Source organism: Phascolarctos cinereus, unplaced genomic scaffold (assembly GCF_003287225.1).
Source record: "Phascolarctos cinereus isolate Bilbo 61053 unplaced genomic scaffold, phaCin_HiC Scaffold_9;HRSCAF=440, whole genome shotgun sequence".
In the NCBI taxonomy this organism is placed as follows: Eukaryota; Metazoa; Chordata; class Mammalia; order Diprotodontia; family Phascolarctidae; genus Phascolarctos; species Phascolarctos cinereus.
The window spans coordinates 14,524,115-14,539,151 of NW_027556402.1; the positions used below are offsets into that span (position 1 = coordinate 14,524,115).

The following is a 15,037-nucleotide window of genomic DNA, read 5'->3' on the forward strand; positions in this document are numbered from 1 at the left end:
AGGGAGGCCCAGTGGAAGGTTGGGGAGATGTGCAGGGGAGAGGTAACGAGGACCCGAGCTAGGCTGGCAGCGGTGGTGCCTGAGCAGAAAGGGAAGAGATGTGAGACACGCCGTGGAGGGACAAAAGACGAGATGTGGCAAGAAGTAAGGAAGTGTGGAAGAGGGGCTTAGGGAAGGGAATACGCATCTATCAGGTGCCTACAATGTGCCAGGCCTCCTGCTAAGTGCTTCGGAAATATCTCATTTGATCGCGAGGCAATGCAAAAACATCTGCAATGCAGATTTCAACTCACATGTGACTCCTTTTTCATTAAAAACCAAAAGGGGGTGGGGGTGGGGGGATGCTCCAGAGTAGAGAGAACCCACAGAGCGGCACCCCTGCGGCAGACTCGTGGGGATGTGGGCACGAGAAGGCTGGGGGGGGGGGGATTCTGCTCGTATGGCTTCTAGTTCAGGCGCTGGGGTGAAGCAAAGGGGAGGCTGGCAGCTTGCACAGCCATGGAAGATTAGCCCACGGACAGCGCTGGGCACTAATGGGGAAAGGAGGACCCAGACTCTGGGCTGGAGATGGGCCCCACTGGCCACTGCACGCACTCATCTTGCCCCGCTCTGAATGGCCTTCTCTGGGTGGGCAGGTGCCCAGCTTGGGGGACCACTGGCCTGTTCAGGGCCTGGTCCATCTTCATCTTCTTCACGAAACGTTCTGTGATCAGCCCAGTCCACCTTCTCTGAACTCATGGCACTTACCTGTTTGGTGCACACATTTAGCACTTAGCTATACACACATTTAACAATTAATTATATACCACTTTATAATATATCACATTATTGCATTAATGTGAGAATTATTTCCTTTTCAAATAACCTTTAAATACCTAGAGATCAAGGCCATGTGGAAGGTCTCAAACAGTTCTCCAATTACTTATATAATACAATATCTAAAAATCAATTAACTTTTCCCTCTTTTTTTAAAAATATAAACTGTCACATTACCAACAATTTATGCTGGTGCTCCCTCAAACTATACAGGTGTACAGTTTAAACAAATGCATATCTGATGATCTACATTTAGACATCAGAAAAATGAGGTAATTGTTTTACAAAAGGGTTCTGATACAGGATTTCTATAAATTTTCAGCTAACATTTAAAATATTATCTTATTTCACAGAAATAAATGTATTGTAACATTTAAAGAACTAACTTATATAAAGAGGTATAAATAATATACACGAAATACTCTGGCAACACTTTGATGATTCTAATCATTGTTTTGTATTTTTATTTTAATGGCTAGACTGGAAACAAAACACAAAAACATGATGACTTACTTTTTGGAAAGTACTTTGATTCCCATGAAAACGATGACTGCTTCCACTCCCAGAGCAGCAAGTATGATTCCATTGTATAACACAGCTTGCTCCCTGGTCCAGGCATACATATCCATTGTCAGTGGAGTAGCAATGCTAGAAACGAGGACCACAAAATTAGAGCAAGTAGAGAAAATACTTCAAATACCAAACATTAGTGAAAACAGCTAATTTTGTGCCAAACTGTGACCTAGGAAGTGTGCATGTGGATAATTTCTACTCTCTAAAGCGGCAACATAGTTTTAACAAGACCCCTCGTGCTTCTGCACTGTCCTCTCTCCCCCTTACACATCCAGCAGCATCAGCATGGATTTTCTATTGCTTCAGAGCTCGACACAACACCACTGTTATTAACTCATTTTGCCTCAGGAGGAAGGGGAAGAAAAACTCAAAACTCAAAAGCTTATGGAAGTAATTGTTGATAAATCAAAATAAATTAATAAAAAAAATTCTGAAAATCGTTTTGCCTCAGAACCCATGGAGATTGTTGGTTTCTTCTTCTCTCCCCTTCCACCTTCTCCCTCTTCTCATTTTTTCTCCTTCTTACTTTTTCTTTAGCTGGACATAATATGGCACAGAAATCTAGTTTTCCATCTCAGTCTGAAAATCCGGTGTGTCAGACCTCCCAGACCTCTGTCCCAAAGGGAATTCAGTTGGTTTATAGGCTGGTTTCCCTTCCCCTACATGAGAGGGTCCTCAAGGGCATGTTTTCATACGACTACAGATAGCTTTGATTTCTTCTTCTGAAAACTGCCAGCTCATACCCTCTGGCACTTCTGAGGAATAATTCTTCACAGGTGAATATTTCACATAACAGAAGCTGAAAGGCCTTTAAGTGAACAATTATCTATGGAAAACTATCCAAATTGATTAAACACTTTTCCCCACTTCTTAATTGATAGCTTTTTGATACTTATACCAGGCACCTCCCAATAAACACTTCATCTCATGGAACCCTCCCTCTTAAGACAGTTAAGAAAAATCAATCAATAAACTGTTTGGGTTTTTTTGGGTTTTTTTGTTTTGCTTTTTGGCTAGGCAATGGGGTTAAATGACTTGCCCAGGGTCACACAGCTAGTAAGTGTCTGAGGCCACATTTGAACTCAGGTCCTCCTGACTCCAAGGCAGGAGCTCAATCCACTGCGCCACCTAGCTGCCCCTCAATGAACTGTTATTAAGGAACTACTATGTGTCCGGTACAAAGCCAAGTGCTGTGGATACAAAAAAAGGCACAATACAGTCCTTGTCCTCAAGCAGCCCCATCTAATGGGAGAGACAACGTGCAAACAAATATGCACACGGAAAACCGTGAGCAGAATGAACAGGAAAGAATTAACGGAGGGAAAGAACTAGAGTTAGGAGGGGTTAGGGAAGGTGGGATTTGAGTTGGGACCAAAAGGAAGCCAGAATGGTATTCCAGGCACTGAGGACAGCCGGAGAGAATGCCCGGGGCCAACAGATGGAGCGTCACGTTCACAGAGCAGCCCCGAGGTCTCTGTCACTGGACTGAGGAGGATGTCTGGGTGAATAAGACGTAAGACTGGAAAGGCAGGAGGGGGCAGGTTCTGAAGAGCCCCCAATGCCAACATTTTGTACTTGATCTTGGAGGCAAGAGGAAGTCACCAGAGTCGACTGAATTGGGGGGGGGTGACATGACGGGGCCTGTGCTTTAGGAAAATCACTTTGGTGGCTGAATGGAGGCTGGAGTGCAGCAGAGAGACTTGAGACAGGCAGACCCTTAGCAGCTACTGCAACAGTCCAGGCATGAGGTGACGGGGCCTGCACCAGGGCGGGCGCGGCGAAACAGGAGGAAAGGGGACGGGTTCAGGAGATAATGCAGAGGTGAAAACGACAGGCCTCGAGATTGAGACAGCCGGAGGGACTGGGAGGATGGTGCTGTCCTCTACAGTAACAGGGAAGGTGGTGGTAGTCAAGTTTAATGGGGAAAGATAATGAGTTCCATTCTGGACATGGTGAGTTAGAGACACCTCCTGAACATCTCGTTGGAGGTAGGCAGAGAGGTCGGGGCAGCATCGGCAGAGCTGGAAATCATCAGCATTAGAGACTGCAGTTCAATCCACGGGGGCTGAGGGAGAAGAGAAGATGAACCAGGACGGAGCTATGGGCGACACAACAGTTAGAGGGGGTGATCTGGAGGATGACCCAGCACAGGAGACAGAGGAGGAGAACCAGGAGAGAAGAGAGCACCCACGAGGAGCAGGTGCTCAACAGTGCCAAAGCCCGCAGAGAGCCTAAGGAGAATGAGGACCGAGAAAAGGCCGCTGCATCTGGCAACAGAGGGATCACAGGCACCTGCAGAGAGCAGTCTGGGTGGAGTGATAAGGCCAGAAGTCAGGCTGTAAGGGGCTGAGAAGAGAGGGAAAAGAAGGGAAGAGACAGGAAGGAAAGAAGAGGCACCTGTTGTGACAGCCTTTCTGAGCTTCGCTACAAAGGGCAGGAGAGATAAAGGACAACATTTAAAGGGGATAGAAGGATCTAGAGGGTTTACTCAGGATAGGGGAGAAAAGGGCACGTTTGCCGGCAGCAGAGAAAGAGCCTGTAAAGAGGGAGAGACTGAAAATGAGTGAGAAAGTGGGATGACAGAGGAGACAGGATAGAATAAGGGAATTGAATGAGGGATTCATCTTGGCAAGCTCTAAGGTCACTCATCAGGTGAGACATGAACAAAGGAGGCACATCCTTGTTTTTTCTGTACATTATGAGGCAAGATTCTCAGCTGAGAGAGGGAGAAGAGAAGAGGGAGAGCCACTGAAGATCTGAGGAGCGATGAAAAGGTGTGGTAGGACTGCCCAGCCGCAGTGAGAGCCCAAGGGAGGTTGGGCAACATAAATATGCAGTGCAGCCAGTCCAAACGGCTGGGTGATTTTCTCCACCTTTGCTCAGCAGCACATGTGTAGGAGAGAAGGTGATGAATGGTCAAGGATGAGGCCTGGATGGGCACAGCTGACGATATGTTGAAGGGGCAAGGAATTCAAGAGAGGAGGCCAGGGCAGAATTGAATTGGTTCTCTAAGGAGTCAAGACAAGGAAAACAGTGTCTAGTGCAAGGGAGGTGGCCTGTGAGAGTAGTGAGGGGTCAAGGGACTAGAGGTCAAGGTGCATACGAAAAGTAGGGTTTGGTAACAGAAGGCACAGAGAAAGGTGGAAAGCCAAGCAATTATGGTCAATAAGATTTCAGAATTTTTTTTTTTTGCTTTTTGCTGAGGCAATCAGGGTTAAATGACTTGCCCAGGGTCACTCAGCTAGTAAGTGTCAAGTGTCTGAGGCCAGATTTGAACTCGGGTCCTCCCAACTCCAAGGCTGGAGCTCTATCCACCTAGCTGCCCTAGATTTCAGAATTCTTGAACATGGAGGTGGTACATCTGTGGATGATACCAAGATCAAGGGTATGACTGTCTTTGGCTGTGGCTGGGGTGGAGGAGTAGCCCATGGGAGGTGAGTAGGCTGAGGAACTGAGTGGTTAGGGTATTGGAGGGAAAGACAATATGTTTAATGAAGTTTGCCATGTGACAAAATGCCTATCTTGAAAATACTCCCTGCAACCCTCTGCCTTTCCACCTAGAGGAAGGCAATATTAAGGTGACAGGGAACATAACGCTATTGATATTTCTATACAATCACTACAAGACTTCAAAAAAAGCCATGTAGATTAGAATAGCATCCTCTGTGGAAGCCATTTTGGGAGATCCAAATGTCCTTTCCCAGTTTCAATGGTGTCCCAGATGGTTGTGGTAGTGCTGGAAAATTATTCTTTGAATATATGGAGCACAATTATATTAAAGCTAATAGCCTTGCCCTACAAGCTGCAGCATTAAACTACAGGACATTAACTTCAATGCTTATTATCCAAGTATTAAATATTGAGAAAAGAACGAATAAAGAAGATACTACTATGGCAGGTTCCCCTGCTCTCCTAAATGTGTTTGTTTACTGAATACCACAATCTGCAGTGCCTGTATTTTTTTTTTCCGCTCCATAATCAGAGAAAACTGTCTTTTAAAGGGTATGCAGGCCCATTTACATACTTCTAATAAACAAAACGGGATAATTCAGGTAATATGATATAGAAATAATAAAACTCACGTTTCAAAAAGAGCAAAGATAAACAGGATGATGAAGAAAAGAATGTTGGTGGTGACAACAGCAACTTGATCAATGCTTTCCTGGGAATCGTGAACTACATCCGTGCTTGCTGCACAGAAATACAAGAATAACTCAGTTATCCACAGTTCCCATATTTTGTAACTTTATCTATATACACCACTTTATCAGGGACACAATAAACAGAAAACCCCTATCAAATTCCATCTCTAAGTATCTTGATTTTGAAAAGGTCATTGTAAGCCATGCTTTTTAAGCTTTTAAATGTTATCATCACACATAAATCCTTAAGCTATTAAAGATCAGAACTCAAGGACTTTATGAAGACTATAATGATTAAGGAAATTCCCTGTCATTAACTTCACTAAATTTACTTTAAAATTCAATAATACCTACAAAACTAATATCCACACTTCCATGAATACTTGAAAGATCTGTGATTCCTGAAATGGGGGTAATGCTCCAGCAACGGAGACTGCAACCCGTCTTTGACCTGATGTGGCCTAAAATGTCCTGGCCTTGCAGCCAGCCTGGTCATGAAGCCCTCCAGCTTGGCCAGGCCAATACTTGGCTGACACAGAATCTGGCGCTGGGGCCCAACTCAAACACCTGATAGCTTTGGCTCTACTGCAGTCTTTCAAACTCCAGGGTCACCAAGATATACAAAACACTGAGAGATGTACATTGTTAAAACAATTTTTTTAAGTTTGAAGGTGGTTTTTTTTTTTTAAAGTAAAAAGGGGAGAGCAACTGTGTGGAGCTGTCCTATTGGCCACGGCCACATTTTCTCTTCATGACTGAGCTACTCAGTGTGTGTAATTGAGAACAACTTGTTCCTAATAACTAATAATTTTATACCAGGCTAGTATTAATCAAATAAAACAACAAAGTGCAATGTAAATGCCAGCTATCATTATTATTAAAGAGGTTGTGGGAAAAGACAAAAGGGGGAACAAGGGAAGGTCCCCCCCCTTCATTCTTAGAAGAATGAGCAAAAAAAAATGGAAAAGAAATATTTTTGTACCAGCACATTTAAAATTTTTCATTCAATAAATGCTCACTAAGCAATCCACCGAGTCAAAAATAAAGGATGCTGTCCTTAGCCTACCTGGAGCCTACAATTTAATTGTCTGACTCTACCTAGTGTGATCCCCCTCCCCCCATTACGGGTTGATAAGTGACTTTAGAAATCAAAAGACTGAATCAATTCTGAAAGTGAAAAGTAGGTAGGATAGTTCTGATTTAAATCAAAATCAGTCAAAACTCTACAAGAAGACATAATTTAATCCAGTTTTCATTTTTAAAAAAATAATTCTTGCTAATTGATGAAACTTTACTACATTCTTTGTGATTCTTTTTTCAGAGGATATGCACTATACTATGTTTTTAATAAGGCAGTAATTTGCTTCGATACTTTTCAGATTAACTTTGCAAAAAAAAATAATAAAACTGAATGATGATTCAGTTGTTTGATGCAGACACTACACCTGAAGATGACCAGGGGTGGGGGTGTATGTGCAAACATTTTAGCAGGTTAACCATTGATCTTTGGGGAATTTTTTTATGATGATGTATGACAACTATAACTAACATTAAAATAAAATACCTAAATGGTTTTAAAATTCATGAATCAAGCCTGCATAAGTCTGGGATTTTAAAAATTAATATATTCTAAAACAGAGAATTTTTTATGTTTACTGTCATGAAAGATAAAAGGAAAAAAACTAGTTTATAATTTCCTCAGTGAGTCTCAACTGAAACCACACTGAGAAGGAACTTAACCCCGAAGCCTTCAAAAATATTTTGCTTGGAAAGGTTGTTTGTTCTACTGATCCTCCTTAGCACTTTTTCCTAAAAGCTGTCCTAGCCTCACACAATCCTTTGTGCTGAATATCCAAACTTCTTTCCCCTCACGTGCTACCCTCTCCCCTGATTACTCTCATCTGACTCCTGACAGCTTCATTAAGTTTCTTCATTTTGGCTTCTCTCCCTTCACTAATCCATCCTCTGCACAGGTGCCAAGATGACCTTCCTAAAATACAAAGTCTGATCTCCTGGGTCCCCTTGCCTGCCCTATGCCAGCGGGACTTACACTGGACATCAAGCACCTTCCCACCTCTTTCTCATCCTCCTCACTTCCGAGGCCTATTTCCAGGCCATCCTTTCTCTGCCTGCTCCAATGATTCCAATCAACATCGATTTCTCCCCTCCCATAGCTTACCTATATCGGGCACCTGGGTCCCTAGTTATATTAAGTTTTGCACTTTGTAAAATGGTAACATTTCCTATTTTAGCAGAGAAGTCTTGTTTCAACATTACAGACTGAGGAGGAAGAGCCCTTAAAGATCATCAAGTTATTTCAGAGATGAGGAAAAGTAAAGCCTAGAGATAGTGACCAGCTCAAGGTCACACACTCGGGTAGCAAGTGGCAAAGCTGGGTTTTGACCCCAACTACCGTACTCCAAATCCAGTGGCATTTGCCCTGAGGACAGAATTTATACCTTACACTTGTATGTGCCCTAAGGGACCTAGTGTACACTAGATGGCGAGAATGCAAAGGACTGGACAAGCCTATCTTGTGTTTAAAAAGCAAAGGACCGACTGCCTGAAGCATGGTGGCATGAAAAGAATACCAACGAAGCTGTCCTGAGCACTTTTTTGATGCCAGTCAGGATAACTCGCTCTGTGAGAACAGGGCTAGTGGACGTGGGCAAATCAATCCATCAGTCGATCTGACAAAGACAGAATGAAAGCACTACTGCTGCAAGGAGCTAACAGGTGAATCAAGGAAAACAACACATACACAAATCAGAAAATAGAAAAGCACACAGAACATAAAGAAATTTCAGGAATGACAGCAGGAGCTGGTGGAGGAACACCAGGAGGGTTGCCTGTAGGAGGTGGTACCTGCCCTGAGCTTTAAAGGGAGACGGGACTTGAGGAAGAGGGCCAACCCGGCTGCATGGCCCTTTTCACTGGGGAACAGCAGTGAGTTTCCACAGCCCGGGGCACCACTGACCACAACCTCTTCCTCATCAGCGTCCCAAAGGGTGGTCCCAGGGATCCAACGTGTTTTAATTAGAAGTACGATCTAGATGAGTGCCAGACAGCCAAAGGTCATTAGCAACACTAACTAACTGCAATTCAACAAACTCTTAAATAAATCCAACAGTACCTTCGTCAAAATTAACGCTTTTATACTGTCTTCCAGAGTCATCCACCCGATGTTCCCTTGAAAATAAAAAAATGAAGTGTGTTACTGCACAGCACAATTATCTTAACACTCATTTCTTGGTGCAGCTCATATAAATTTCTTGACAATCCTAACCTATTATTTCATCCGTGCAGGAAATGTAAGTAATACCGAAAACAGTTTATTTCCTAAAGAATACCATGACAATATAAACACTTTGCTGGGGAAATGGCCCAAGTTCCTTGTGGGTGCGCAGAGACAATGGATGTAATCATTTGTAAACCACTACCAATTAGATCCAGTCAATGAAAGGTTAATGACTGATAACTTACAAATCTGATTTCCATTCAACATCATGTTTTCCCCACTATAAAATAAAAGCACATTGCAGGGGTTCTTAACCTTTTCTATCTCATGGATCCCTTTGTCAGGCTAGGTAAGCCTATAAAACTCAAGTGAAAATAATCTTTTGGGAGCAGTCAGGTGGGGTAGTGGATAGAGCACCAGCCCTGGAGTCAGGAGGACCCGAGTTCAAATCTGGCCTCAGACACATAACAATCACTAGCCGTGATCGTCACTTAACCCCACTGCCTAGCAAAAAGACAAACAAAAAAAAGAAAATAATCTTTTAAAATGCATTGAATAAAATACATAGAGATTATAAAGGAAACTATACTGAAATGTAGTTATTAAAAAAAAGTTTATGGATCCCAGGTTAAGAGCCCTAGCACATTCAATTCACATAACAGAATTATCTTCTGAGTTGTCTGTTGTCTTTTAAAGTAGACTATAAATGATTTTAGAATCCGTGAATAAATATCAAATAAAGATAACTATTTTCCATGTCATGCACAGCACCCTCACTGACCAGTTTAGATTTTTAAAGGATCTATAGAGGACATGGAAGAAAGTATAAATAAAAGGTCAAATATAAAAACAGGTCATTGTCCTGTAAGAGTGATGTCAGATCTGCCAAAACTCAGAATAAGCTGAGGCTAATGAGGGCTAAGACTGTTACTTTGTGCTAAGTGTTAAGAGTTTGTTATTTTGAGAAACCTAGTTGCTATCCAATCATTTCAGTCGTGTCCAACTCTTTTTGACCCATCTGGGGTTTTCTTGGCAAAGATACTGGAGTGGTTTTGCCACTTCCTTCTCCAGGTCATTTTACAAATGAGGAAACTGAGGCAAACAGGGTTAAGTGACTTGCCCAGGGTCATACAGCTAGTAACTGACTGAGGCTGGATTTGAATTCAAGAAGAGGAGTCTTCCTGACTTCAGGCCCAATGTGTCACCTAGTTACCCTCAAGGAATCTACTCTGGGGGAAAATGAGAGGATAAAAGAAGAGACAGGAATAACACTTAGGCTGGATGGGACAATCATAAGGAATGACGGAGAAAAAGCAGAATTATTCAACCCATTCTCTCTGTTAACTCTGCTAAGGATGATGATCACTGGACTAAAAAGGACAAAAATAGCAAACACAGGACTGACACAAAAGATGAGTAGGGAGATAGTGAGAGCACCCAGCTACCTTCAAAGAACTGAACTTGCCCAGCGCAGAACAGAGCTGATGTGACCGTGGACATAGGGAATTCTCAAAAGAGAACAGAATTATTATTATTACGGCAGAGCAAAGGAAAAGCAAAGTCTCAAATTTCAAAGCAGGCAAGCGCAAACACTACAAGCTTGACTTTGATTCTTGGCAAAATTCTACATGGCAACCAAAGGAACTGAGTGAGTGGGGCTTCATGATGGGGACATCAGGCCAGACTACACTCTCATGCTTCCCGACAGATCACAGGAATGCCGAAGGCATATGCTACCCAAGTTTAAGCAATCACCTGTTGCGTAATCTTTAAACGCGTAAGTGTTAAGGCAGATGATTAATGTGTCTGGAACGGGCTGAAGGGATGAATCATTAACTCTGCTGAGCATTGAAGGGGCCTGTCCTTGGCTTCAGTTATCTAATATTTTTAATCAATAAATTAGCTCAAGGCAGAGATGGTATACCTATTAGATTTGCAAATGACGTAACAAAGAAGGAAGAGAACCGTCCATCCTAGACATTAGCATCAGGAGTCAAAAAGATCCTGAGAGGTGAGAAGGCTGGGTCAAATCTAAAAAGATGCAATTTGATGGGGGAAAAATAGTTTTAAAGTAGAGATCAAAAATGTCCATTTTGTTTGTAAAAATGCACAGAAGAGAACAGAGTTCAGAAGGAAATACAGATAAGTAGGATGGTTATGAAATGAATTAACGTGTGGGATTTACCTAGATGCTTAAAAAGAAAAAGCAAGCAGTATGAAATAGATATATGGTTTTGTGTACAACTCCTTTTGTGAGTGTTCTGCTGTATACATGGAAATAATCCTTTTTTATGTTCCAAATTTAAAAAGAAATTTAAGAATCATCTTTCCAACTCCAGGATAGAGGAGCACTTCATCTGAAAAAGACCTGGAGGTCTTAGTACACTGCAAGCAATGATAGCTAAAAGGTCATATATCTGATGCTGCCTTGAGAAAGCCAGTGTCCAGGAACAGGGAGACGAGAGTCATGCCATCCTCTGCCGCAGTCAGACACAGGGTATTGTGTCTGGCTCTGGGTGCCATATTTTAGGAAAAACACAGACAAGCAGGAGACTATTCAAGGTAGGGTGACCAGGACAGTAAAGCATCTCAATCTCTGTCACTTGTGGATGAGATTTAGGAACCGGATTATGACAGCTCTGCCGCCCGGCCCCGGCGGCAGAGCCAGGACCACGGGGAGCAGGGGCAGAGGAAGATGAGGGTCTTTGAGCCCTCTCCCAGGCTGGAGCACTCGGTTCACGGAGCCCCTCCTATCTAGCGACTGCCTCGCTCCCGGAGAAGCTGTGAGGCCTACGTCTGAGCCGCTTCCCTCCGGACCCCTGGCCCAGCACAGAACAAAGAACACTGGTGTCACGCCAGCTGTGGCACTAAGGGTCTTTCAGAACCTTCCTTTTCCCACTATAGATTGGCAGCTATTAACAATAACAACTCACACTTCTATAGTAGCATGGGGAGTACTTTCCTTGCAATGACGCTACAAGGCACGTATGGATTATACAGATCAAGAAAATGAGGCTGAGAACTAACGTGACCCAACACAAGCCTGAAGCAGCCCTGGAACCCAAGTCTCAATTCCAAGCCGAGCTCACCTTCTACTGCGGCAAACACTACCTGCCTCACCTCCCAGCGCTGTCCTGAGAAGCAAATGAGACAATGTGTGTAAAGCGCCCGACAAACGGGAGATGCAACAAGCCGCGTGTGTGCTAGATGAAGGAGAAGAAAAGAACGTGGACAAGGTGGAGCTGAAAGCCACACGAGAACACGTCCCATCAGCAGTGGCAAAGCACCCCACACACAATCACCAACATGAGGATATCTACTCAATTACCTTAACATAGCAAAGATCAAGACAATATTGACAACTCCCAAAAGTGCGCCGAGTAGAACGGGGGCCGTGTACATGTTCACCTGCAGGTCAATGGCTGGCCACGTCACGCCCTTTTCTCCAATCAGAGCAAAACATGTCTGAAAAACTTAGCACAGTAAAAAAGATGCTACTGGATGACTCATGCACACTAGACAGGGACAGGGTCAAAACGAAGAAGCTGATTTTGTATTCTGATTTGACTCTAACAAATAAGATACATGGCAGGAAACAAGAACACAGGCACCTCCCAAAGTGGTAAGAAAGCAGGGTCAAAAAAGAAAGCAGGTAATGGCTAATCATATACAATTGGGGCATTAAGTTCCTAATGAATGTGTAAAAATAATAGAAAATGTGAAGGGTTAGGATGCTGAATGGTTTTTCTTTAGATGATACATTAAAAAAAATTTAATTTCTTGTCAGTCAGCCACTGGATTTCATTTAACACAACTGACAGAGGTGGCGGTCATCCTAACTTAACGTCAGACAAAGACTTTGTTGCTTCTCCTCCCTCCAAATACCGAACTGACACCTACCTGGACCCAGGATAAAGCCCAAGGCCTGGGAAGCGCTGGTGTTCGCCATGGCACCGGTTCTTTCTTGCAAGGAAGTAGCACCAGCAATATAAGATCTAACTATTGCTGCATTTCCTTTAAAAAAGAAAAGAAAGAAAAAATAAGACTCCAAATGAAAAGAAAGTATCTTCCACTTGACAATATTCATTTTAACTGAGCATTCTATAAAAAGAGAAGTTATGGTAATGGGCATAGTAGATGTTACCTATTGATGTCCACAGAAACTGCTTACCATGCATATACTGAAGTGCTACCGCATCAGGTGGGTTAAGATTTTAAAATATTATTATTCTCTGAGCTTCACTGCATTCCCTTTCAGTAATGTGAGCGTGGAATTTTAGTACAAGATTAATTATTTGACAATTAGACCAGCAATTAGACCGACACCAAACAATCCTTTTTCTGTTCATCCAATATTTACTAAGCATGCAGTATACGAATGGTAAGGTACTAGCTGCTATAACAAATTTTACAACAAATGCCCAAGTATGTAAACCTTACACTAATATACAAATCTAAGTCACTACTACATATCCTCTGCCTCTAGAAGCTTTAATCTAAGAAATGGGGAAAAAAAACCAAACATAATCCCAATGAGCACTGACTGAGTGTCTGCCATGAGCTTCAACACTGGGCTACTCAGGGATACAAAATCCGCATAAGACAAAATCTCTATCCCCAGGAAGCTTATAAGCTAGTTGGAAGAAAAGATATGCACATAAAACAGCAGACATTATATCAAGAAGTGGGAGAAGGGCTGAGAACTGAAGCTGGGTCTTAGAGGATGAAGAAAAAGAGGAGATACAAATCCAAGAAGAAAGAATGGCACAAGCCCAGAGATGGGAATGAGCATCCTCTATTGAGAGAACAGGGAAAAAAACAGAAGGACTGCAGAAAATTAGGGAAAAACCTTCACAATCTCTCAGATAGAATGTGACTGGGTTGGAATACTGCTATGGTGTAGGAAATGAAGTGGCTGATTTAGAAAAACATGGAAAGACTTGGACTTATAAAGGAAGTTGCCGTCCACCTTCAGAGAAACAGATGACAAGAGGAAATAAATAAGCATAGTATGGTCTTACATATATGTGTATGAATGTATATATGTGCATGTTTACAGACATCTACGTTTATACAAATGTGTGTGTGTGTATATCTATATCTACATATATCTGAGCTTCATCGTAGCCTTCTTTGGGGGGAGGGCAGAAATAAAGTAAAAAGTGCAGAGCAGAACAAAAGAAAGCAAAGAAAAGCTGAGCAGCTAAAACAACAATGTGTAGCATTTACTATATAGGTTTTCTTGAAATGGAAATTTAATGTTTTATATTGAATCCTCTCTTATGTTCTGCTGTGTACATGGCAATTTTTTTTCTTTTCTTATTTTACATTTAAGTTTAAAATAAAATTTAAAACTTAAAAAAAGAGAGAACAGGGAGGTGACCGCCCTGGCTGGACAAGAAACTCTGTCTTGAAGACTCCCAGGAGTGAAGGTCTGATGGGTCTGACAGGGACAAATTATGGAGACGCTTAAATGTCAAAGTAAGTCTAGACTTGACCAATAGAAAGACAGACATACGAACAAGTACATTACCTGCTCCAAATCCCACAAGTGCACGAGCAGCCAACATGTAGTATTTATTGTGGGAGGGAGGTACGTGGACGTAAGCATAGAGGCAGTTGGCTGCCACTGAAATGAAGATTGAGATCACTAGAGGTTCTTTCCTTGGCCTAAAATTAGACCATGTGCCAAATATAGGTGAAGCTGCCATTTGGCCAAGACTATAAGAAGCAATAATCCAACCCAAAAAACTTGCATCTGCGGTGGGATCAATCTGCAAACAGAAAACAACCCATTAAGAAGTTATTTTTTTAACCTCAAATCTAAAACCTAAACCTTGTCAGAGCAGAGAGAGCGAGCTAGACTTAGGAGTCAGGAAGACCTGGGTCCAAATTTCAACTCAGTCACGTACTAGATGTATGACCCTAAGAAAATCACTTAATCCCTTTCTGGCTGAGCTTCCCATCTATAAAATGAGGATAATAGCCCCATCATACTTACCTCACAGGGTGGGTGGAAAGCAAAGGGGATGATGTTCATAAATTGCTTTACAAACCTTAAAGTGCTATATAAAGGCTGATTATTATTATTTTCTGATCATGAAATAATATTAAAAAAAATGAAAAGTCACTGTGTGACAAGAGGATGCTGAGCCCTTTGATTTCTGGGAGCTCTAAAAGCCACAAGAGTAAAATCACATGTGCCTTTCAACACAGTGCTGCGCACTCAAGAAACAATGGTCAAGAAGCCTTGTCTTTTAGGGTGCGC

The 15,037-nt window shown here is 42.4% G+C and overlaps 1 protein-coding gene across 3 annotated transcripts in view; it reads right to left on the reverse strand.

Moving 5' to 3' along the window:
- MFSD8 (major facilitator superfamily domain containing 8) overlaps positions 1-15,037 on the reverse strand; it is a 32,119-nt gene that overhangs the window by 7,874 nt on the left and 9,208 nt on the right. For all 3 annotated transcript variants that reach the window (XM_020988559.2, XM_020988560.2, XM_078148739.1), the window contains 6 exons: positions 14,303-14,543; positions 12,670-12,783; positions 12,098-12,242; positions 8,665-8,720; positions 5,472-5,580; positions 1,330-1,464 (listed from right to left, as the gene is read on the reverse strand). In XM_020988559.2, the coding sequence (XP_020844218.1) occupies positions 1,330-1,464; positions 5,472-5,580; positions 8,665-8,720; positions 12,098-12,242; positions 12,670-12,783; positions 14,303-14,543 (800 nt within the window). The remainder of the gene's footprint in view (positions 1-1,329; positions 1,465-5,471; positions 5,581-8,664; positions 8,721-12,097; positions 12,243-12,669; positions 12,784-14,302; positions 14,544-15,037) is intronic.